The 23,583-nt window shown below is 41.7% G+C and overlaps 1 protein-coding gene across 1 annotated transcript in view; it reads left to right on the top strand.

Moving 5' to 3' along the window:
- TYR (tyrosinase) overlaps positions 1-23,583 on the top strand; it is a 45,314-nt gene that overhangs the window by 6,998 nt on the left and 14,733 nt on the right. The window contains exons 2-3 of the mRNA XM_015814723.1: positions 13,069-13,285; positions 19,710-19,857. Of these exons, the coding sequence (XP_015670209.1) occupies positions 13,069-13,285; positions 19,710-19,857 (365 nt within the window). The remainder of the gene's footprint in view (positions 1-13,068; positions 13,286-19,709; positions 19,858-23,583) is intronic.

Raw genomic sequence — 23,583 nt, 5'->3', positions numbered from 1 at the left:
CTCTCTCTCTCTCTCTCTCTCTCTCTCTCTCTCTCTCTCTCTCTCTCTCTCATCTACCTATCCATCTATCCATCCATCCATCCCTCATCATCTGTCTGTCTGTCTGTCTGTCAACTCTTGTCAGAGCTGTCATGTTATGCGTACAACTTAAAATTCAGATGGACTTCTTGGAATCACATCAGTGCAAGCCGGATGAAAACCACACTCCCTGTAGCACTTAAAAAAGAAACGCTGGAGGCTCTTTGTGGTGTCAAAATAACCCCCATTTTGCTGTGCTGCATGCTGGAACTCTGTCAGGCATAGCACAAAACCCAGAAAAGGAAAAGAAAAAGCAAAGAATGCAGGTTGTTTTTTTTCACGGCATCAGATTGGCAAATGCACAAAAGTATTTTTTTTTTATAAAAGCTGGTTCTTTTGCAAGGGTGGGGGGAGCGAAGTGTGTGTGGGGGGATTCGCAAGGGTAACCCTAACTCACCAGCCATAATAAAATGACAGTTACACAAAAGAAAGTCAGGGAACCCTCAAGAGTTGCCAACTGGAGGGGGGGAGGGACCGAGGAGGGGAAGGGAAATCTGCAAAGTTTCTATTTCTAACTCAGATACCTTTCTTCTAAAGAAAAAGAGGCCATACTTTATTCTCGGGAGGCTGTTGCCATGGAAACTGCGATAACTGTGAATGCTGGGTGAAATACTGACTTCTCTTCCCCCCCCCCCGCCACAACCCACCCCAACCTTTAAGTCTTCCTCGGCCAACTGTTGTTAGTCCTTCGCTAAACGAATTTGCAAGCCGTATTTTCCACAGGTTGGCAGGCTTAAGAGGTACCTGCTCTTGACATCAAAGCTATAAAAAAAGCCATTTACTCCCCCCCCCACCCTCCATTTTCCCTGAAGGTGAATGTTGATTGTAATCCACTCAAGTGACAGGTGAGTTTTCCAGTTAGGGCTGAAGGGGGGAAGGGCCTGCTTGAAGGATTTCAGAGTCTGAAGTGTATATATAATAATAAACTTTTATAGAAGTTCCCCCCCACACACACACACATACACAGGACTCCCCTAAATGTCAGAGTCTGGAATTTGCAAGTAAAATGAGGAACTGCACTGGGAAGATTTCCCGCCAGTTTTGGGCCATGAAAAGAAAAATGAAAAAGAAAAAAAAAAGAGGCAGATAAAACATGGGAAAGGAAACACCTACTCACATATTATATAATAATAATAATAATAATAATAATAATAATAATAATAAGAAGAAGAAGAAGAAGAAGAAGAAGAAGAAGAAGAAGAAGAAGAAGAAGAAGAAGAAGAAGAAGAAGAAGAAGAAGAAGAAGAAGAAGAAGAAGAAGAAGAAGAAGAAGAAGAAGAAGGTTGGAAGGGACCTTGGAGGTCATCTAGTCCAACCCCCTGCTCAGGCAGGAAACCCTATACCATTTCAGATGTGTTTGTGTGTATGTGTGTGAGATCCCCTTTTGCGACCTTCTGACAAGCAAAGTCCATGGGGAAGGCAGATTCACTTAACAACCATGTCACTAACTGAACAGCTGCAGTGATTCACTTAACAACGGTGACAAGAATGATCGTAAAATGGGACAAAACTTCCTTAACAAATTGTTTGGCTTAGCAAGAGAAATTTTGGGCTGAGTTGTGGTTGTAAGTCAAGGACTACCCATATCTAAAAATTATGAACAAGTTCCTCAAACATTCCAAGCTGTCTCTCTCCTTTGTCTTGGCATCTTATCATTGCCATTTGACTTGTGATTATTAATCAGTTTAAAAAATCCCAAAGGTGCTTTTTCAAGAGGCAACTGGACTTTCTTGTTTTTCTTTGAAGATGTTTCACTTCTCATCCAAGAAGCTTCTTCAGCTCTGACTGGAGGGTGGGGAATGGAAGGATGTATAATCCTTGCAGACAGCTGGTCATTTGCATTCTTTTAGAGAGTCACTGAGACCACTTGGAGGTTTGCCTGTGTCCTCAGGGTCACCTGAGTTGTGCAAATGGGTGTGGAGCCTTCTTGGAACTGCTGAAAGGACCGTGTTGTAGACTGGAGATAATTGGTGTCATATCCTCCCCCCTCATCTGTCTCCAGTCCAAAATTGCAAAGGGTGCTAAATATGAAAAGCAAACGTGTGTCTGAGTAATCGTCTTTGTATATATATAGAATAGAGCTGGAAGGGACCTTGGAGGTCTTCTAGACCAGCCTCCTGCTCAAGCAGGAGAATCTATACCATCTTAGACAGGTGAATGTCCAGTCTCTTCTTAAAAATCTCCAGTGATGGAGCGCCCACGATTTCTGGGGGTAAGCTGTTCCACTGATTAATTGTCCTCACTGTCAGGAAGTTTCTCCTTAATTCCAGGTTGCTTCTCTCTTTGATCAGTTTGTAACCATTGTTTCTTGTCTTTCCCTCTGGTGCTTTGGTGAATAATGTGACCCCCTCTTCTTGATGGCAGCCCCTCAAATACTGGGATACTGCTATTATGTCGCCCCTATTTCTTCTTTTCTTTAGACTATAGTTAAAATGACACCATCTATGGACAAGAGAGCGGTACCAATAGGCTCCAGACAATTGGGTTTGATTAATTTTGATTTGTTAACTGATAGTTTACACCAATTAATAAATCAAAATTAATTGTGCCAGGATGCTTCATATACTCAGGTTGGTGAGATTCAAACATTGTTGTGTTGGTTTGAAAGGTATTCTCTAAGTTGCAAATCCTGGCTTGCAAAAGATAGTATGAGCATGTTTAATTTAACCTAGTTTTTGATCACCCTTTTGGCATACTGGCTAAAATGTGTCCAGACTGATAGTACTGCCCTTAACATTAGCAGGGAATTCTTCAAATGGCATGGATATGACTAAGGCTGATACCTTTTCTATATTTCTAAATAAAACATTTAAAAGATTATAAAAACCTTAACTGATCAAAACCCTAATGATAGTTGAATTCAATAGCTATGGATCCCAATAAAGGAAAACATTTATAGCTCAGGGTTGAAATGAGGGGTCCTTCGTGATTTCTGAGTTATTTTCTTGCATATGTTTTATTACCCAACTAGGTAACATCATCAGTGCTGCTCTGCAAGACTTAGATTACATATTACACAAAACACATTCTTCATATGTTTTAGGATATAGTAGAAGCAAGAATGATTTGCAAGGCTAGAGAAGTATGGAGATGCAGAGTGAATAAAGCAGATTTAGCTATGTTGTGTTTGGGGTCTTTTAAAAAAAAATCTTATGCTTCTTTTATTGGGCCTTACTTATTCTCACTCTCGTTCTCTGAAAGGGAACAATATGACTCCATTTATATTATGGCATGATTGATTATGTGTGTAAAGTGTACATATATCTCTATAAAGACCTCTGATTGTTGAACTATCAAGAAACCTTGTGTAAAAGCTGGGTGATGGGGAAGTGAAAATTGTTCAGTTAGAACTGAAGATATTTAATGGCCACAGAATACCATGCCTGATTTTTGAAAGGACAGAAGAGAAACACCAAGATGGAGTGGGATGGTGTACCTTCACAAAAGGCATACCTGACTGGCTGGACGTATTTTGTGTTTAGACAGACAGACAGACAGACAGACAGACAGACAGGGACAGAGGGATAGGGATATGGATAGGGATAGGGATAGGGATAGGGATAGGGATAGGGATAGGGATAGACTGGACAGGGGAATAAAGATTTCCCCTGTCCAGTCATGTGTGCCTCTAGGGGCCGGTACTCATCTCTGTTTCTTAGCCGAGGGAGCCAGAGTTGTCCAAAGACATGTGGCCAGCATGGCTATACACCAAGGTGCACAAAACGCTCTTACCTTCCCACCAAAGTGGTAGCTATTTATCTACTTGCATTTGCATGCTTTCGAACTGCTAGGTGGGCAGGAGCTGGGGCAAGGAATGGGAACTCAACCCATCACACAGGGATTGGGTCTTGAACCCAAGCTGTCAACTTTCCAGCTGACAAATTCAGCATCTTTAACCACTGAACCACTGCACCCCTACAGGATAGGCAGAGGCAGAGATGGGGGATAGGGATAGATAGATAGATAGATAGATAGATAGATAGATAGATAGATAGATAGATAGATAGATAGATAGATAGATAGATAGATAGATAGATAGATAGATAGATAGATAGATAGATAATGAGAGAGAGAGAGAGAGAGAGAGAGAGAGAGAGAGAGAGAGAGAGAGAGAGAGAGAGAGAGATGATACAAATGTTCAATTTGTATGCCCACCCATCTCATCTATGTGATTCTGAGCAGTCACAACAGATAAAACTGATCCAATAAAGCTCTCTTTCATAGATACGACCGATAGGATGCCTCTCTGGCTGATTTTGATGGAACGGGTAGCTGTACCTGGAGAGAGGTGGTCTCACAAACATATATATGTAGTAGAGCCCACAAAAACAGCTGACACTGTACTAGCGTGGAGGACGTGTTACTGGGTTCAGCTCTTTCTATTTTTCATTGCAGAATTATTTATGCACAAACACACAAGCACACACCTCCAGGCCCCTGCAAAATTGCGATTCGTCTTGACAAAGTATATCCTCCTATGTTAATATATAAAGTTCCAAAGGCATAAAAACAAGGTAAAAAAGAAAAAAAATGCAGGGACCTTGGGAAAGATGGCTTTCTTAACTTGGTGAGATTGATTCCTTTGAGATTGCACCACTTTCTTGTCTCGACTCGTCTGTGAGCTTCATTTTCACAAATGAGAAATCAGAAAATCGTTAACTCGATGCCATCTCTCTGGAAAATTCACTGTTCAGGAGGAGCAACTTTCCCTAATTAGGATGAATCAAAATTCCAAACATTAAACGATGTTTGGCTTTTTAGAACGGTAGCTCGCTGTGTAAACTTGTAGCATGACAATCGGTGTTGTGTGGGACATGTTTGGTATTCTGTACTTTTGAAATCTTTATAAGTATGAAAACACATTAATAGAAAGGTTAGAAACGAAGTAAGGGTGGGCGTTTCTTTGGAATGTCAAAATTCGCCAGGAAGAAATACTGTTGTCATAACAACATGAAGCAAAGGCCAGATTTTGACTTAGTTCTTTGCAATAATTCTGACAGTGATGGTAGAATTGTTCTTTATTGACACAGTGCATAAAAGACAGGAAAAAACGAGAAGAAAACAAGTGCACGTCTCAAAACTCTCTGGCGATGAAGAATAGGGAGAATCCTCTGGGTTTCTTTTTTGTAATGGCATTTGGGTCACGGTAAGGAATCGGTCCCTTTAACAGGTGCTTTAATACAGGGCTTTTCAACCTTTTCACCCATTGTACCACTTTTGGGATATGGCAACATCCGAGTACCACCAGTCAAAAACTTGACCGAAAAAAAGAAAAAAAGTGATAAAGTACAGGTAGTCCTCGACTTACAACAGTTCGCTTAGTGACTGTTTGAAGTTACAATGCCACTGAAAAAAGTGCCCACCAAGCCACAGCCGAGCAAGACACCTGCCTGCCCACCTGGCAGCGCTCTTCCTCCTGTCCGAGGTTTTCATTGTTGTGAGCATTTCTGTTGAGGATTGGCAGTAGGTGGAGTGGGGGGGGGTGTTTGGTTTTTATTCCCCCCCCCCCCCGTCTGCTGGGTGATTGCAGCAGGTTTTGGTCACTTCACATGATCCTGGGACACTGTGACCGTCATAAATATGAATCAGTCGCCAAGCATCTGAATGTAAATCACAAGACCCTGGAGATGCTGCAACATTCCAGCTGATCAGCTCTTCTTCTTGGCTCAGCAGAAGCGCCAGGATCAGTGCTGCTTTCCAGCTGATTGGTGCTTCTTCAGGGCTCAACAGAAGCACCAGGATCAGCGCCGAGCTCCAGTTGGAGCCTGGTGTTGATCCTGGCACTTCCACTGAGCCCTGACAGTCCCGAAGAAGTGCCGATCAGCTGGAAAGTGGCACTGATCCTGGCGCTTCCGCTGAGCCCTGACAGCCCTGCAGCTCCAGCCATCTCTCGCTCAGGCTTGTGCCACCGGTTCAGCTCATTCCCCTCCCCACAATCACTTTTCTAGGATGGTCGCGTACCACCTGCCAGGTGCCAATGTACCACAGGTGGTACCCGTACCACTGGTTGAAAAGCCCTGCTTTAATAGTCTGAAAAAAAATATTGAGTGATGAAAATGCAGAGCAAAGCAAAAACAGCCTGATTCTAAAATGAAACCTGGCTTTAGGCCCGTGGTGGCAAACCTATGGCACGCGTGCCACAGGCGGCACTCAGAGCCCTCTCTGTGGGCACGCGCGCCATCGCCCCAGTCCTAGGCCTTCAGCTGGGTTTTATAAAACCTTTTCGCTTTAGGCCTCCGCCGCCGTGTGCAAAAAAATAAAAGGTTCAATCAATCAATCAATTTCAACTTCTCGCGGTAAAAAAAAAGACCTCGCAAAGTTGGAATTGATTGATTGAACTTTTTAGTCCCACCCACCCAGTCTGCCGTTACCACCACAGCCACGCCCACCCAATGGGCCACACCCACCCAATGGGCCACACCCATCCAATGGGGCACGCCCACCCGGCACCCGACGATACATAAGTGGGTTTTGGGTTGCAGTTCGGGCACTCGGTCTCTAAAAGGTTCGCCATCACTGCTTTAGGCCATGCCAATAGAAGCAGGTGTCTATGGAGATTCTCAGTCATTCAAGTCATGGTTGTGCCAACGGTGCTTTTTCAAAAAGGCAAACTGGATTTCGTTTTTCCTTGAAGACGTTTCACTTCTCATCCCAGAAGCTTCTTCAGTTCTGTCCGAAGAAAAAGTCAGAACTGAAGAAGCTTCTTGGATGAGAAGCGAAATGTCTTCAAGGGAAAAAGCAAAATCCGGTTGCCTTTTGAAAAAACAGCTTTGGGACAAGAGAAGCCTGGTTTTCCAGCACTGTGTCTCAATCTGTACTCAAGTACCCTCACTTAATTCTAAATATCCCCCACGGAAAGAAATGGCTACCCATTCCATTGTTCTGCCTAGAAAACCAAATAGATACTTGCAGCAAAAACAATGTCATGGTTCCGAAAGATGAAACTCTTCAAAGAATTTTGAGGCATTGCTTACCTTAAAGAATCTTTATTTGAGCAGCATAGCTTCGGCGGGTACATAGTCGAAGCCAAAATCTGACTTCCCCTCCCTTCAGCACATGGATCAAAGCACAATTCCCTCCTACAACTAACCGTCATAAATCACATTCTCCATTTAGTTTGAAATGCTGGCTTTCCGCCCAGTTCTTTATCCCACCATGCCTTATCAGTTCTTATTACAATATTGTATGTCTAACTAACTCCCATCACATTCCTCCCCCTCCCCCAGTATCATCTAATTCTAAGAGTAAAGCATAAGAAAGAAAAAGGCTGCATCTCCCTATGTTGTCAAAGCAAGAACATCCAATGTTAGCAGCATTGACAAACTAAAAGCGTGGAGAATGACTACCACCATCACCCTGCCTTGGATGAAAGATATCCAAGAAACTATGTGAGAACAGAAGACAGCATACAGAGACTTCTCAACTTACAACCGTTCAAGGTTATAATGGCACCATGACACTTACAAGTCTTTACACTAAGGACCATTGAAGCATCCCCAGAGTCACGTGATCCACATTTGTGCACTTGGCAACTGATCATTGATGAACGTTGCAGCATCCTGTGGTCATGTGATTGCTATTTGTGGCCTTCCCAGTTGGCTTCCAACAAGCAAAGTCAATGGGAGAACCTTAACAACTGCAGTGATTTCCCTTAACAACCATGGCAAAACAGATGGCAAAATCAAGTGTGGCTCACACTGGTCCCAATTGTGGCTATAAGTCAAGGACTACCCATATGTGATTAATGTCAGAAGGATTAAGACACCACCTCTGGGTTTGTTCCAAGGCAGAAATGAAACACAACAATCAATGCAGACTCAAAAATATGTTATATTCAATATCACCCAATTCTTTTTTTGGGTGGGGTGGGGTGACTGCATCACTTCTATTACTGGAATAACAAAGTTGAAAGGGACCTTGGAGGTCTTCTAGTCTAACCCTCTGCTCAAGCAGGAAACTCTATACCAGCGGTTCTCAAACTATGGGTCGCGACACCATTTGGGATCAATCGACCATTTCATGGGGGTCGCCAATCAAGGCTGTCCGCCGTTTTTTTTCCCTTTTCCGGCGGGTGCCTTACCTCCCTTGAACTGGGCCAGCTGGTGGTCGGCCTGCTCCATCTCTACCGTTTGCCAGCTACGCCTCGGCCGGCGCAGGGGGCGGAACCATGCATGTGCGGCTCTCCCGCACAGGGAAAGTCCTCAACTTACGACCGGTTGGGTAGTCCTCGACTTACGACCGGTTTAGTCCTCGACTTATGACCGGTTTAGTCCTCGACTTACGACCGGTTTAGTCCTCGACTTACGACCAGTTGGGGGTCGTGGCATTAAAAAGGTTGAGAACCACTGCTCTATACTATTTCAAATAAATGGTTATCCAGTTTCTTCTTTAAATCCTCTAATGATGGAGCCTCCATACCTTCTGAAGGGAAGCCATTCCACTGGTTAATTGTTCTCACTGTCAGGAAATTTCTCCTTAGCTCTAGGTTGGTTCTCTTCTTGATTAGTCTCCATCCATCTTCAGGTGCTTTGGAGAATAGCTTGACTCCCTCTTCTTTGTGGCAGTCCCTTAGATATTGGAAGACTGCTACCATGTCATCCCTAGTCCTTCTTTTCATTAAATTAGACACGTTCTCTTTAGGTCTCTGAAGTTTGGAAATTTAGCCAATTGTTATCAAGAGAATGCAATGTACTAGCCCAGGGGTAGGCAACCTTGGTTCTTTTCTGACTTCTGGTCTTCAATACCCAGAATTCCTGAACCAGCCATGCTGACTCAAGAATTCTGGGAGTTGAAGTCCACGAGTCATAAAAGAGCCAAGGTTGCCTACCCCTGTACTAGCCCATTGCAAACAAAGGTTTCCTTATCTTAAGAGTGAAAGCAGATGCCTTCTTATTTATAACTAAACAAATGTCTCTTTATCTAAAGCGAAAACAGCTATGTTTTTCAATGCATAAGATATATGCCTTCCTTTGCATGGGTATGCTATAGGATGTCTCTGTTTGTTTCAGATGAAGAGAGCCAGTCTTTTCTTTCTATAAAATGGATAGTGCCTATTCAATTTTTAAACATATAAGGAAAGCATTCAAACAGTAGCATTGCTATTCATGGTGAGCCAGAATAAAAGCCAAAAGGATGTTCCATTGTCAATGTATCTAGAGAAAAAAAAGAACTTTTGAGGTATGTATACTGTATACTAGGGCAAACTTGATTTTTTTTTTAAAAAAAAAAATACTTTTTATTGAAGAAATGTTAAACAATACGAATATTAGAAAAGAAGGAAAGAAAATAAGAGAGAAAAGTGAATCAGTAAGAAAGAAAATAGAAAAAGAAAGGAAAAAAAAGATTATAAAGAAATGGCGTCTGATCTTTTTGGTAGCAGTTATAAATAGATTTTGTTTTTATCCGCTCCACGGTTAATTCATAATTTCCTTTTTTCCATAAACTAAATTTTATAATCTTCACACCCATAATTCACAAGCACATTTTCTCTCTCTCTCTTTTTTTTTTCCAGAGAAAAATCCATAAGGAGTTTCCAGTCACTGATAGATGTAGTTGTTTATCTTTCTCTAACCAAACCAGTTAATTTTGCCAACTCTGCTCATTCTGTCATCTTCATGAGCCATTCCTCCAATGTGGGTATTAGTGAGTCTTTCCATTTTTGTGCATATAAGAGTCTAACAGCAATACTCACATATAAAAATCTTTTCTAATGATTCTTTTCTAATTGACTATCCATTGCAGGTAGCTCTTCACTTACAATCTTTTGTTTAGTGACTGTTCAAAGTTACAAGAGCACTGAAAAACAAGTGTCTTATGATGGTTTTTCACACTTGATAGCAGTTTTCCAATATCTCAGGGGCTGCCACAAAGAAGAGGGAGTCAAGCTATTCTCCAAAGCGCCTGAAGGCAGGACAAGAAGCAATGGATGGAAACTCATCAAAGAGAGAAGCAACCTAGAACTAAGGAGAAATTTCCTGACAGTTAGAACAATTAACCAGTGGAATTAACCATCTGCTTCCAGAAGCTGTGAATGCTCCAATATTGGAGTTTTTAAGAAGAGACTGGACAGCCATTTGTCTGAAATGGTATAGGGTTTCCTGCCTGAGCAGGGGGTTGGACTAGATGACCTCCAAGGTACCTTCCATCATCATCATCATCATCATCATCATCATCATCATCATCATCATCATCATTACAATGTATCAGCACATTCTACTTTGTGTATTTGAGGACATTTTTGTTTGTTTGTTCCTTATGATGCTACACATTTCCCTCCAGAGTTCATCAGATGGTCTGTTTACCAAATATAATCCATTCCTTCCTTTTCCTTCAGCACATAATTATATAGAAATTGCTGTGATTGTATCTTGTTGGCTTGAAGATTTGGCTTATTTTCTTCAGTGTAGGTTGTAGTTTTAAAAAAGATGTTTGTAAGACACAATCAGCAACTGCTTTACTTTTTATAACTGACCAAAGAGAAAAGCAACCTGGAATTAAGGAGAAACTTCCTAACAGTGAGGACAATTAACCAGTGGAACAGCTTGCCTTCAGAAATCGTGGGCGCTCCATCACTGGAGATTTTTAAGAAGAGACTGGACAGTCACTTGTCTGAGATGGTATAGGTTCTCCTACTTCAGCGGGGGGCTGGACTAGAAGACCTCCAAGGTCCCTTCCTGCTTCTATTCTATTCTGTTCTATTCTGTTCTATTTTATCTGACCTACAAATGATCAAGACAAATTGGTGCCAGATAAGAGTCAACGGACTTCAAGGGGCCTGGACGTAGGTCTATTATGGAGCAGTAGATACTCCAAAGTGTTGATGTGTTTGACCCCACCCTTGTGTTCAGCCTGGTCATCGCCTACACTCATCTTTGAACTATACTGTACACAACTATTATTTATGGAGTATCCTAAACAATAAGATTAGATTGTGTGTCCTTGATTTTTGCATCAAGTGCACTTTTTCCATTATGTGTATCTTCCCAAATTGCTATGAAATGCATGTCTTCCTGGGATCAAGTCCCATTAAACACACTCAGTAAATTTATTTCTGAATAAATTTATTTAACAATCTTTGCTAACCTGGAATACATTATGTGTTTTTCATTTGGTATTAGATTTCTGGTTCCATAATGTTCATCTTTTAAGTTCCATACAACCAAGCTAAAATGCTAGTTGGGGGATAATGGGAATTGAAATCTAACAGGTGCATGTAGAATGAATTGATAGGATAATGTTGTATACCAATAGAAGAGAATATATATAGCTTAGGGTTGAACTGTAGGATCCTTAATGCTTTCTGAGATTGATTGTTTTCTTACAGACATTTCATTACCCAACCAGTAGCATCATCAGTGCACTGAAGATATTACCTAGTTGGGTAATGAAACATCTTCAAGAAAACAACCATGCTCAGAAAACACCAAGGACCACACAAAATGTTTTATAATTTCCACCGTTCATAATATCGCTCAAGCTAAGACATTTTTTTAAGAATGATTATTTTTACTGATGTATTATCTGCTGCGAATCATTTCCAATACTTTAATTAAGACATGTATATATTCATTAGCAAACAAGGAGACAGCATCCATTCATACGACACTAAAACATTCCACTACTAGAATATAAAAAATATACAATAACTGAACTGACAGCAACAGCCTCAGTTTCATGGCAAATTTTATTTGATCGAAAGATAGTTCTTTGTTAATCTATAAGTGAATACATATTGGGACATACTGTACATCTGTTAGAGCACAGGTCTTCAAACCTGGCAACTTTAAGACTTGTGGACTTCAACTCCCGGAATTCCTCAGCTAGCATAAGGAATTCTGGGAATTCTTCCCTTGAAATTCTGAGGAATTCTGGGAGTTGAAGTCCACAAGTCTTAAAGTTACCAGCTTTGAAGACCCCTGTATTATAGCCACGCTTACTGATCTTATGAAGGACATTTGCAGATGCTTGTTTGTGCAGGATCCAATCTGGATCAGTCACTGGGACCAGAGGTTTAGTCTTCCAAGCTTTCAGACTTGAGCTGGAGCCCATCCTCAGAGAACTTCTCTCTACCAAGCAGGCACAGCCACACTTCTCTGTGCATTAATGATTCACCTGTGGAGATGGTTACCAGCATCAAATTCCTGGGAGTGCAGCTAACGAGCAGGCTGGCTTGGTCACTCAAAAGTGAGAAACTGGTGAAGCGGGCACAGCAGCGCCTGCATTTTCTGCGTCGCATGAGAAAAGCACATCTTCCTTCCCCTGTCCTGACCACTTTCTACAGAGCGACGATCGAGAGCATCCTGACATACGACATCACAGTCTGGTTTGGAAGCATCACTGCTTCAGACAGGAAGGTGGTGCAGAGAGTGGTGAGGACAGCGGAAAAGATCATTGGCAGTTCTCTCCCTCCCATCCAGGACATAGCACAGAAGCGTTGCTTGAGCAGGGTCCGTAAGATTATCTGGGACACTACGCATCCTCTTCATGACCTGTTTTCCTTGTTACCTTCTGGGAGGAGGCTTCGTAGTATCCATAGCAGAACATCCAGATTCAGCCATAGTTTCATTCCATACAGCATTAACCTTGTGAACTCTCAAGCTTCCTCCTTCCATTATATATTCAAGATGGACAGTATTTAATATTTATTTGCTATGTATATGTAGGGGTGTGTACATATGTTGTACATAGTATGTTTAGGTGTGTGTCATGTATGTGTTTCATTTTGAGAGCGGGCAACTAAATTTCATTTTTGATGTGTGCCGTTGTGCCCACAGTAAAAAAAAATGACAATAAAGGTTATCTTATCTTATCTATCTTACCAGAAGACTAAATCTTTTGTCCCGGTGACCAACTCAGATTGGATCTTGCAACATTATCCTGGGATACCTAAATTTGCCTGCCTTCTTGCTTGTTTATCTACGCAGATCTCCCGATCTGAGTTGGAACTTCATGGTTTTGAAGTTTGAATCGGTCTTCCGTATCCTCTTTTAGGTCATCTGCACTCACTCGGAAGAGTACAATAGCCGCCAAGCACTCTGTAATGGAACGAATGAAGGGCCAGTCCTTCGAAATCCTGGCAATCATGATAAAAGAAGAACGCCTCGGCTTCCGACTTCAGCTGATGTCGAATTCTGCTTACGTCTGACGCAATATGAAACTGGGACTATGGATAAAATGGCTAACTTCAGTTTCCGGAATACCTTGGAGGGTAAGGTTTACTCCTCTTTTCATGATTTCTAACGCAATATTGTGTACCAGTTTTAGAGGTAGTCCTCTTTTATGTTTTGTTATACATTTTATATGCTGGATTTTTACGCATTAATACTATATTCTGTTATGTCATGTGAAATATGTAGATGATCCTCGACTTATGGGTCCCCAATTGAGCCCAAACGTCCTGTTGCTAAACAAGACAGCACTTTACAATGCCTTGGTAAGGCCACACTTGGAATACTGCATCCAGTTTTGGTCACCACGGTATAAAAAAAGATGCTGAGACTCTAGAAAGAGTACAGAGAAGAGCAACAAAGATGATCAGGGGACTGGAGGCCAAAGCATATAAGGAACGGCTGCTGGAATTGGGTATGTCTAGTTTAATGAAGAGAAGGACGAGGGGGGACATGATAGCAGTCTTCCAGTATCTCAGGGGCTGCCCCAAAGAAGAGGGAGTCAAGCTCTTCTCCAAAGCGCCTGAAAGCAGGACAAGAAGCAACGGATGGAAACTCACCAAGGAGAGAAGCAACCTAGAACTAAGGAGAAACTTCCTGACAGTTAGAACAATTAACCAGTGGAACAACCTGCCTCCAGAAGCTGTGAATGCTCCAACACTGGAAGTTTTTAAGAAGAAACTGGACAGCCATTTGTCCGAAATGGTATAGGGTTTCCTGCCTGAGCAAGGGGTTGGACTCGATGACCTCTAAAGTCCCTTCCAACTTTATTATTATTATTATTATTATTTTTATTATTAAATTAGTTTTGTCTCTACTCATTCTGGTGAGAGAGAAGTTCCCTGAGGATGGATTCCAGCATGAGTCCAAAAGCTCAGAAAACTAAACTGGTCCCGGTGACCGACCCACATTGGATCCTGCAACATTATCCTAGGACACGTTTATTTGCCTCCATTCATCAAAGTTTAGTATTTATATTTTATTTTATATTTCTCAAACAGAGTTCTCTCATCCCGCCAATATAATCCAACCCCCTGCTCAAGCAGGAAACCCTATATCAGTTATGGCGAACCTTTTAGAGACCGAGTGCCCAAAAACCGCCTTGCCCCTGCCTCGCCCCGCCTCTCCTGCCCGCAGGGCCATCCACCGCCTCCACGGCCTGCCACAGCAGATCGCCCAGGCGGTCCAGCAGCGTCATGGTGGCCACGCCCTCTGTCCATGCCCGCAGCATCATCTACACGTGATGGGGCACGAGGGCGGAGTCTTGTCCTTGCTGCCCGGCTGCCATGTCCTTGGTTATGCTGTTCCACGCAGGCTGCACCCGGGGCAACTCTCCTCCTGGGGGCTTCTGGTGAGGAGGTGGCCACAGGGGGTGATGGGCTGCGGCAATGGTGTGTGTGCCCACAGAGAGGGCTCTGAGTGCTGCCTCTGGCACGCGTGCCATAGGTTCGCCACCACTGCCCTATATCAATTCAGACATGTGGTTGTCCAATCTCTTCTTTAAACGTCCAGTATTGGAGCACCCACAACTTCTGGAGGCAAGTCATTCCACTGATTAATTGTTCTGTCAGGAAATTTCTCCTTAGTTTTAGGCTAGATCTCTCCTTGATTAGTTTCCATCCATTGCTTCTCATCCTGCCTTCAAGTGCTTTGGAGAATAGCTTGACCCCCTCTTCTTTGTGGCAGCCCCTTAGATATTGGAACACTGCTATCATGTCACCCCTAGTCCTTCTCTTCATTAAACTAGGCACCAGTTCTAGGGTCATTAAGAAAAAGAGAATCTTCTCTGCAAATTCTATTAAAGGACAAAATTTTGGAGAACTTATCCTGGCTAGGATGTAATGTCTTTAGATTTATGCAGGAGGGATGTGTGAATTAGCTTTTAAATGATTCAAAATCTATTTTGATTCAGATTCAGATGGTCAAATGTATTAATGTGGACCAGTGATTTTTCTCTGCGTGTGCATGCCTTCAACTCAGTCATGACTCACGATGGCTGTGTGGTCTAGTCCTTTCTGTTTTCTTGCCAAGATTTCAGAAGTGGTTTGCCATTGCTTCCTTCCTAGGGCTAAGAAGAAGTGATTGGCCCAGGATCACCCAGCTGTCTTTGTGCAACTGTAATTGACTCTTGACTCAGTGATTAAATTAGGAAAATTGAGTCCATTTGATGTAAGACTTTGAATCAGAGTATCTAATTGGGTTGATTTAATTCAGAAAGACCCTGTGCAATTGGATCTAAATCCCTGATTCACTTCAAAAGGCCAATTCAGCAAAACACTAATTAATTATAAGATGGGCATCAGTCACCGATGTAATAAGGATGAAAAAAAAGAGAGAACTTCAGTTTTAAGCTGGATCAACAGAAGCATAATTCTAAATAATGGGAAGGGATTGATCCACATCCATTTTCTTCTGCTTTCACATCAAATCTTCCGTTCGATTCTGGAGGTCAAACTTTAAGAAGGATTCAGAGAAATTGGAACCAATATATAAAAATCAATAGGAATGACCAGGGGTTAGACATTAATCTCTCTGAAAAAAGAGACTGAAAGATTTGATATGTATTCACATGAATGATTGACATATCAAAGAAAGCTAAGACTTGTTATCATGGCAGAGGGCAGGATAAAGGCTTGTGTGATCCACTAGAGACTGAAGTATATATTTAAAAAGCTTTAATTTGGCAGGGGATCATAGTTGAACTCAATGGCCTCCCTACTATATTCAAGTACCAAGGATCACACTTTAAGGAGGACTGAGACAAATTGGAGTGGGTTTGGGGAAAGGCAATGCTTCAATCTTAATCCCTGCATGGAACAACAAGTTGGATTCAACAATTTCAATGATCCTGTGATTAATAATAATAATAATAATAATAATAATAATAAAGTTGGAAGGGACCTTGGAGGTCATCTAGTCCAACCCCCTGCTCAGGCAGGAAACCCTATACCATTTTGGACAAATGGCTGTCCAGTATCTTCTTAAAAACTTCCAGTGTTGGCGCATTCACCGCTTCTGGAGGCAGGTTGTTCCACTGGTTAATTGTTCTAACTGTCAGGGGTGTTCAGGGAGGGGTAGCACCTCTGGTGGAGGGCATGTCGTGCCTTTTTTAGGGCAGCTCATACACCTTTGGTCCCCACCTGACACTCAGCTCTCACCTGTGGCTCCTAGTAGCTATAACATGCGCAGCGACCACACCCCGGGCAACAGCTTCGACAGGCTGGCCAAACCAGGTTGAGAGTAGCCGTTGTGTCTTTGACATTCGGTGAGCAAGGGATCTGTCTATCCCAAGCATGTGAAGACAGACTCTGGCGGATTGAGCGGATGAGACCTATTAAAATAGGACCAACGATCATGAAGGCAGTTTCTGCAAGCGACGTGGTACGCTGAGAGCACGGCAAGACACGAAAGATGCCCTGGTCAACCACTGCGCCCAGCCCATCTCCAGCTGTCTCGACTTTTGTCCTGCCATTGGAACAAGATGGAATCTGGGAAGAGAGAGTGAGGCTGACTATGCGCACCTCTCCCTCACTTTAATCCAATCCACGCGCAAGTCTTGACATCTTGACTTTCCCTAACTCCAGCAACCTGTTTCAGAATTAAACATAAAAAAAGAAGCACCGAGCAGCTGATTCTCTCCGCCACCTGGCTTACATAGCTTCTGTATTCAAATGGCCTCTCCAAAGGCCACTGGCTCTACTACGGCTCTCCTACCTAGAGCAAAATAAAACAGAATCCCTCATAAAATAAAGATCAAGAGCAGCAATAGTGTTAGATAATATTTTATGACTTGTGCAATGGTGGTGGTGGAGGAGGAGGAAGGTGTGCTGGATGTGTTGAGTTATTTGGAAAAATAATACAGGTAGGCCTCGACTTACAACAGTTCATTCAGTGACTGCTTGAAGTTACAACGCCACTGAACAAAGAGACTTATGATGATTTTTCACACTTACAACCGTTGCAGCATCCCCATGGTCACCTGATCAAAATTCAGATACTTGGCCAATTCAGATATTTATGAGGGTTGCACTGTCCTGGGGTCATGTGATTCCCCCCTGCTTGACTTCAGACAAGCAAGGTCAATGGAGAAGCTAGCTTCACTCAACAACCATGTTACTAATTTAACAGTTGCAGAGATCCACTTAACTACTGCAGCAATAAAAGTCGTAAAATGGGGCAAAACTCACCTAACAAATCTCTCGCTTAGCAAAGGGAAGTTTTTGGGCTCCATTGCGGTCATAACTCAAGGACTACCTGTGCATCTGCTGATTAGTTCAGCTTGTGAACTGGAACGGAAGATAACATCTTGTCTTGACAGCAATTTCCACTATCACTCTAGTCCAGGGGTAGGCAACCTTGACTCTTTTCTGACTCGTGGACTTCAACTCCCAGAAATCCTGAGCCAGCCATGCTGAGGGGAAAGGGAAAGTTTCCAAGCTGAGCCATGCTGGATCAGGAATTCTGGGAGTTGAAGTCCACGAGTCATAAAAGAGCCAAGGTTGCCTACCCTTGCTCTAGTCATTGTGACCATTGCCTTCAAACCTGAACCCAAGAGGTCCTTAAATGATACTATTTCTCGGTGATTACTAAAATCTTGGCCTACTTTTATGCATTTCTGTGGTGCAGAGCTGTGGTGGCGCAGTGGTTAGAATGCAGTATTGCAGGCTAATTCTGCCCACTGCCAGGAGTTCGATCCTGACCGACTCAAGTTTGCATCAGCCCTTCCATCTTTCCGAGGTTGGTAAAATGAGAACCCAGATTGTTGGGGGCAAATGTGCTGATTCTGTAAACCGCTTAGAGAGGGCTGTAAAGCCCTCTGAAGTAGTATATAAGTCTAAGTGCTGTTGCTGTTGCTATTGCTATTTCAAGCCCCATTCAGTGTATCTCCTCAAACTTCACCCAGCAGACATAGCTGTACAGCTGGTTTTCTAATATTTTTTCTTACCTGGATACTATTAGAAGCATCAACTCCTTGAGGCACTGATGTTCAAAAAAAAGGCACCACCTTCTGTTACTGGTGAGCCCAGAGCTATCTCAGAAATTCTGTCAACTTTCCCCACCAGAATAAATGTTAGAAAAATATGTGTGCCTCTTAAATATTCAAACTGTTTACTACGTTCCTTTGATCTGTAGCTCCTCTGCTTTTTCAGCTTCATTGGTTATGCAGATTTTCAGATAAGGAGTCTGAAACTGCATGGTCTATAATAATGGGCATGGAATCAATATCCAATGCATTTCAGCTCTTCTTGTTTCATTAAGCCACACTTCCAGCCACCTGGCCGACAGCGCCACAGGAGTTATAATTGATAGTGGTGTAACCCACAGGCATTGTAAACAAAGCCTAATCCTAAACTTCATAGGTTAGAGAAATGAGAAAGTAACAGAATGAAAGTTAACAGAGACAAAATGCAATGTTCCTTGCTTAGGAAATTGAATATGTGTTGGCAGCTTGATGTAGCTGACAAATATTCATAGAACTCATTGAATAACAAACTTGGAAGGCACCTTGGAGGTCATCCAATCTTACTCCCTGCTTGAGCAGAATACCCTATACCAGTGATGGTGAACCTTTTAGAGACTGAGTGCCCAAAAACCGGCCCACCTGCCCTCGCTGCACTCCCGCTCTGCCCCATCCCACCCTCTCTGCCCCATTTCACCCCCAGCCCAGCCGCACCCACCCACAGGGCCACCCACTGCCTCCACAGCCCGCCGCAGATTGCCCAGATGGCCCAGCAGCACCATGGCAGCTATGCCCTCTGCCCGTGCCCCGCAGCAGCATCTACACGCGATGGGGCACAAGGGCGGAGTCTTGTCCCTGCTGCCCGGCTGCCGTGTCCTTGGCTGTACTGCTCCATGCCGGCTGTGCTCAGGGTGACTCTCCTCCGGGGGAGCTGCTGGTGAGGAGGGGGCCACGGGGGGAGGTAGGGCTGGGGCGATGGTGTGAGTGCCCACAGAGAGGGCTCTGAGTGCCGCCTCTGGCACTCATGCCATAGGTTTGCCACCACTGCCCTATACCATTTCAGACAAATGGCTGTCCAATCTCTTCTTGAAAACTCCGGTGATGGGGCACCCACAATTTCTGAAGGCAAGCTGTTCCACTCGTTGATTCTTCTCTCATTGTTAGGCAATTTCTCCTTAGTTCTAGGTTGCTTCTTTCCTTGAATAGTTTTTATTCATTAGTTCTTGTCTTGCCTTCTGGCACTTTGGAAAATAGTCCTCCCCCCCCAGATAAGAAGCGAAATGTTTTCGAGGAAAAAAAGGAAGAAAGTCCGGTTGCCTTTTGGAAAAGCACCTTTGGGACATTCAGCAACAAGCAGCCTGAGAGTAAAAATTCTGTGGCTTTCACAGCCAAACACTTTCAGGTGGGGGGCAAGGGATATCACAAAGGAAACTCTGTGTGAAAAGACCCTTAAATAAGGTCCACTGCTGTCGCTTCTCACCACTTCATTTCCCCTTAATTTACAGGCTTTGCGAGTCCAAGTACTGGAATATCAAATTTGTCACAGAGTAGTCTACACAATGCACTACACATTTACATGAATGGCTCCATGTCTCAGGTCCAGGGTTCCGCCAATGATCCCATCTTCATCCTGCACCATGCCTTTGTTGACAGGTAAGTTGGACACTTCATGATAAAAAATGATATCTTCCATGGGATGATAAAAGATATCACAATAGTTGGATATATTGCATATGGATTAGAAGAATTTATATCTAAATTTATATTTATATCTATATTAAGAATTTAGTCTGTCCCATAGATAATATGCTAGAAAGTATGCCAGATGAAGACTCTACTATCTATGTTCTATTGGTATCTGTCTAGAATAGAAAGGAATAGGGTAGAAGTAGAGTAGAGTAGAGTAGAACAGAACAGAACAGAACAGAATAGAATAGGGTAGAAGTAGAGTAGAGTAGAGTAGAGTAGAGTAGAATAGAATAGAATAGAATAGAATAGAATAGAATAGAATAGAATAGAATAGAACAGAACAGAACAGAACAGAATAGTTCTTTATTGGCTAAGTGTGATTGGACCATTACAGAAATGTGTCCATTACATTTATTCAATCAGAAGCAGGTCAGTCAGTTTAGGGTTGCAGTTGATGCCTCTGAAGTAATAGCACTGTTTAAATTGTTTTAATCATCTAAATATGTTCCATATCAACAAAATTAAAGAAAACAAGTTGAGTTTAAATAAATAAAAAAGGGTCTAAGCACTCATAGTTTCCCCAACTACACTTAAAAGATGCATATCAAGCTGTCCCTTCTTCTGCCTTTAGTTCTCTGACTAAAGCAAATTTTCTAACCTTTTACTATCAAGAAATGCCATCCAGCTCAAAGGGAATTCTTTATAGGGAATCTCTCCCCCCCCCACCCCCCCACCCCGTCATTGCATTTCTCAAGAGTTTCAATTTAACATTACCTAAACAGCATTACTCAGAGCAGATTTTTATATTTGTGATAACAGGGAAAGGTCAATTCCATTTGAAATCTGAAGAGATCACAACCCAGTAAAGTTTGAAAACTCAGTTTTATTGGAATTGGTTTGACTCACGGTATATTTTCTCCTCAGCTATCTCATCACACAATAAGAGTGAGAAGGCTTTCTTGTCTTGTCTTGTCTTTTCTTTTAATCACTGAAATTTATTATAATATAAAATACAAATTGAAACAAAGATAACAGCAGAATAGGGGAAGGAAAGCAGGGAGAACTTTTTTTTTCAGTGCAGTAAAATACAAAATACGGTTACAACACCAGCTTTTTTACTTTACCTATTTTGTAAGCACCAGCCCTCTCCATCACGCCAAACTAATCTAATCATCAAAACCCAACATCAAAGTTTTATTTTTTTTCCCCGTTTTGAGCATAAAGTCCAGAAGCGGTAGAAAGAAAACTGGAGACATTCTTTTATTATTATTATTAAAGCGGTTAATTTTGCCATCTCTGCCAGATCCATCACTTCTTCCGTCCATTCTTTCTTTGTGGGAATTGACGTGTCTTGCCATTTTTGTGCAGAATATTTTTTGGGGGGGAGGTGGGGTGGGGGGAAGAGGCAGAGAGGAGGGAACTGTGAGCAGTGGTGCCATAACATGGTGGGGGGTAGGACTATTCACCATGCCTGGGCTATATCCCCTAAGAATTCTGTAGCTCCAGAGCCAACAAGTTTCCAGGCCCTGTGGGTGCAATCCTCCTCCTTTTCATCCATGTGTTAGGAATAAAATAAATTCCACTAGAAAGGTGCTGGCAAATAAAACAAGTTTTATTAAAGCATTTGCAAAGGCTAGTGGACCCTTCTACTTGCAAGCAAAGGGCCACACCCAGATTAGTTCAGCATCAACCTTTTATACCTGTCCCGTAGAATATGCCATATCTTTTCCAGACCCAGTTGAAATGTCCAGCCTGGTCACATGCTTTCCGGCAGCCTAGTAAAATTATTAGACACAGCAGCTGTACAATTAATAATTCTCCTTTGTTTTATCTTTATCTTTCCCTTTTCATGTTTGTGACATTCAACCAATTCAGTTCACAATAGGAACCTATTGGTCTAAGCTGGATGATACAAATGTTTCAACCATGTTCCCTTGCCTAGCTATACAATGTAACTAACCTGGAATTAAGGAGAAACTTCCTGACAGTGAGGACAATTAACCAGTGGAACCCTTTCTATTCTATTCTATTCTATTCTATTCTATTCTATTCTATTCTATTCTATTCTATTCTGTATTCTATTCTATTCTATTCTATTCTATTCTATTCTATTCTATTCTATTCTATTCTGTATTCTATTCTATTCTATTCTGTATTCTATTCTATTCTATTCTATTCTATTCTATTCTATTCTATTCTATTCTGTATTCTATTCTATTCTATTCTGTTCTGTTCTGTTCTGTTCTGTTCTGTTCTGTTCTATTCTATTCTATTCTATTCTGTATTCTATTCTATTCTATTCTGTATTCTATTCTATTCTATTCTGTATTCTGTTCTGTTCTATTCTATTCTATTCTATTCTATATTCTATTCTATTCTGTATTCTATTCTATTCTATTCTATTCTAGTCTATATTCTATTCTATTCTATTCTATTCTATTCGGTATTCTATTCTATTCTATTCGGTATTCTATTCTATTCTATTCTATTCTATTCTATTCTATTCTATTCTATTCTATTCTATTCTATTCTAATGCCTGTTTCAAACCAAAAGTTGTGTCTGTCATCACTTTAGCAAGGTTAAATATGGCTGCACTTTGGCTATATGATTACACCTTAAACACTGGCTCTAAATAGTTTTTATAAAATATAAGCTAATCTATATTATGAAAAGTTTTAGCATATACATTTATTATGTACCTCACACATGTGTGTGTACATAGTAAATGTCTATGTTAAAATTTTTCATAACATAGAATTAGCTTATATGTGTGAGGTGAAACATTTTTAGCGCAAATATTGATAGCTTAATATTCATGTGCCGGTTCAGGATTTTAAAAGCTGGGCATGTGTGCCAAGCATTATGATGCTGGTTACCTTGATGGCTTGGTATTCATACAAGTCTCAAGCTGCTTTCAGACTTTTCCTCCCCCTCCGGTGAAGAAAGTTGCTCCAAAGCATACACAAAAATACGGCAGGCGCTGTGGCTCAAATCCATGAGACAAAGGCAGGTCAAGAGGCAGCCGTGAACAATTGCCCACCTCCCACACTTAAATCAGAGCCTTTGAAAATCTTCACAGATTATCTGGATTGCTTAAAAGGTCCAACCACTCAGGGCTAAGATCAGTCTGTGTTTTGCTGACTAAGATTTCAAGTCCTCGAAAAAGAAGAATGAGATTGTTTTAAAATAGGTGAAAAGAAATGACCTCTGGTATGTACTTTTGGAGCGCTGTGGAAAGAGGACATTCAGTGTATGGTATGATAGCTTTAAATAATAATAATAATAATAATAATAATAATAATAATAATAATAATAATAATAATAATAATAATAATAATAATAATAATAATAATAATGATGATGATGATGATGATGATGATGATGATGATGATGATGATGATGATGATGATGTGACTCTCTGCCACATGACTGGATAATCAAGTGCCTAGAAATAACAGGAGTCAGTAGAAACATCAGAAAATTTGTGCACAGATCGATGGCACAATGGAAGACACAGTTGCAGGTCAATGGTGAGAGACTGGGAGAGGTTAACATCAAGAGAGGAATATTTCAAGGAGATTCATTATCACCATTACTATTTGTTATTGCACTGTTTCCTCTGTCAACAATACTGAATAACTCAGGACATGGCTATCAAACATCAAAAACATCTGCCAGACTATCCCACC

This window comes from Protobothrops mucrosquamatus, unplaced genomic scaffold (assembly GCF_001527695.2).
Source record: "Protobothrops mucrosquamatus isolate PMUCROS unplaced genomic scaffold, P.Mucros_1.0 scaffold_92, whole genome shotgun sequence".
NCBI lineage: Eukaryota > Metazoa > Chordata > Lepidosauria > Squamata > Viperidae > Protobothrops > Protobothrops mucrosquamatus.
The sequence above is the reverse complement of the archived record's forward strand: the minus strand, read 5'-3'. Positions and strand labels throughout refer to the sequence as shown.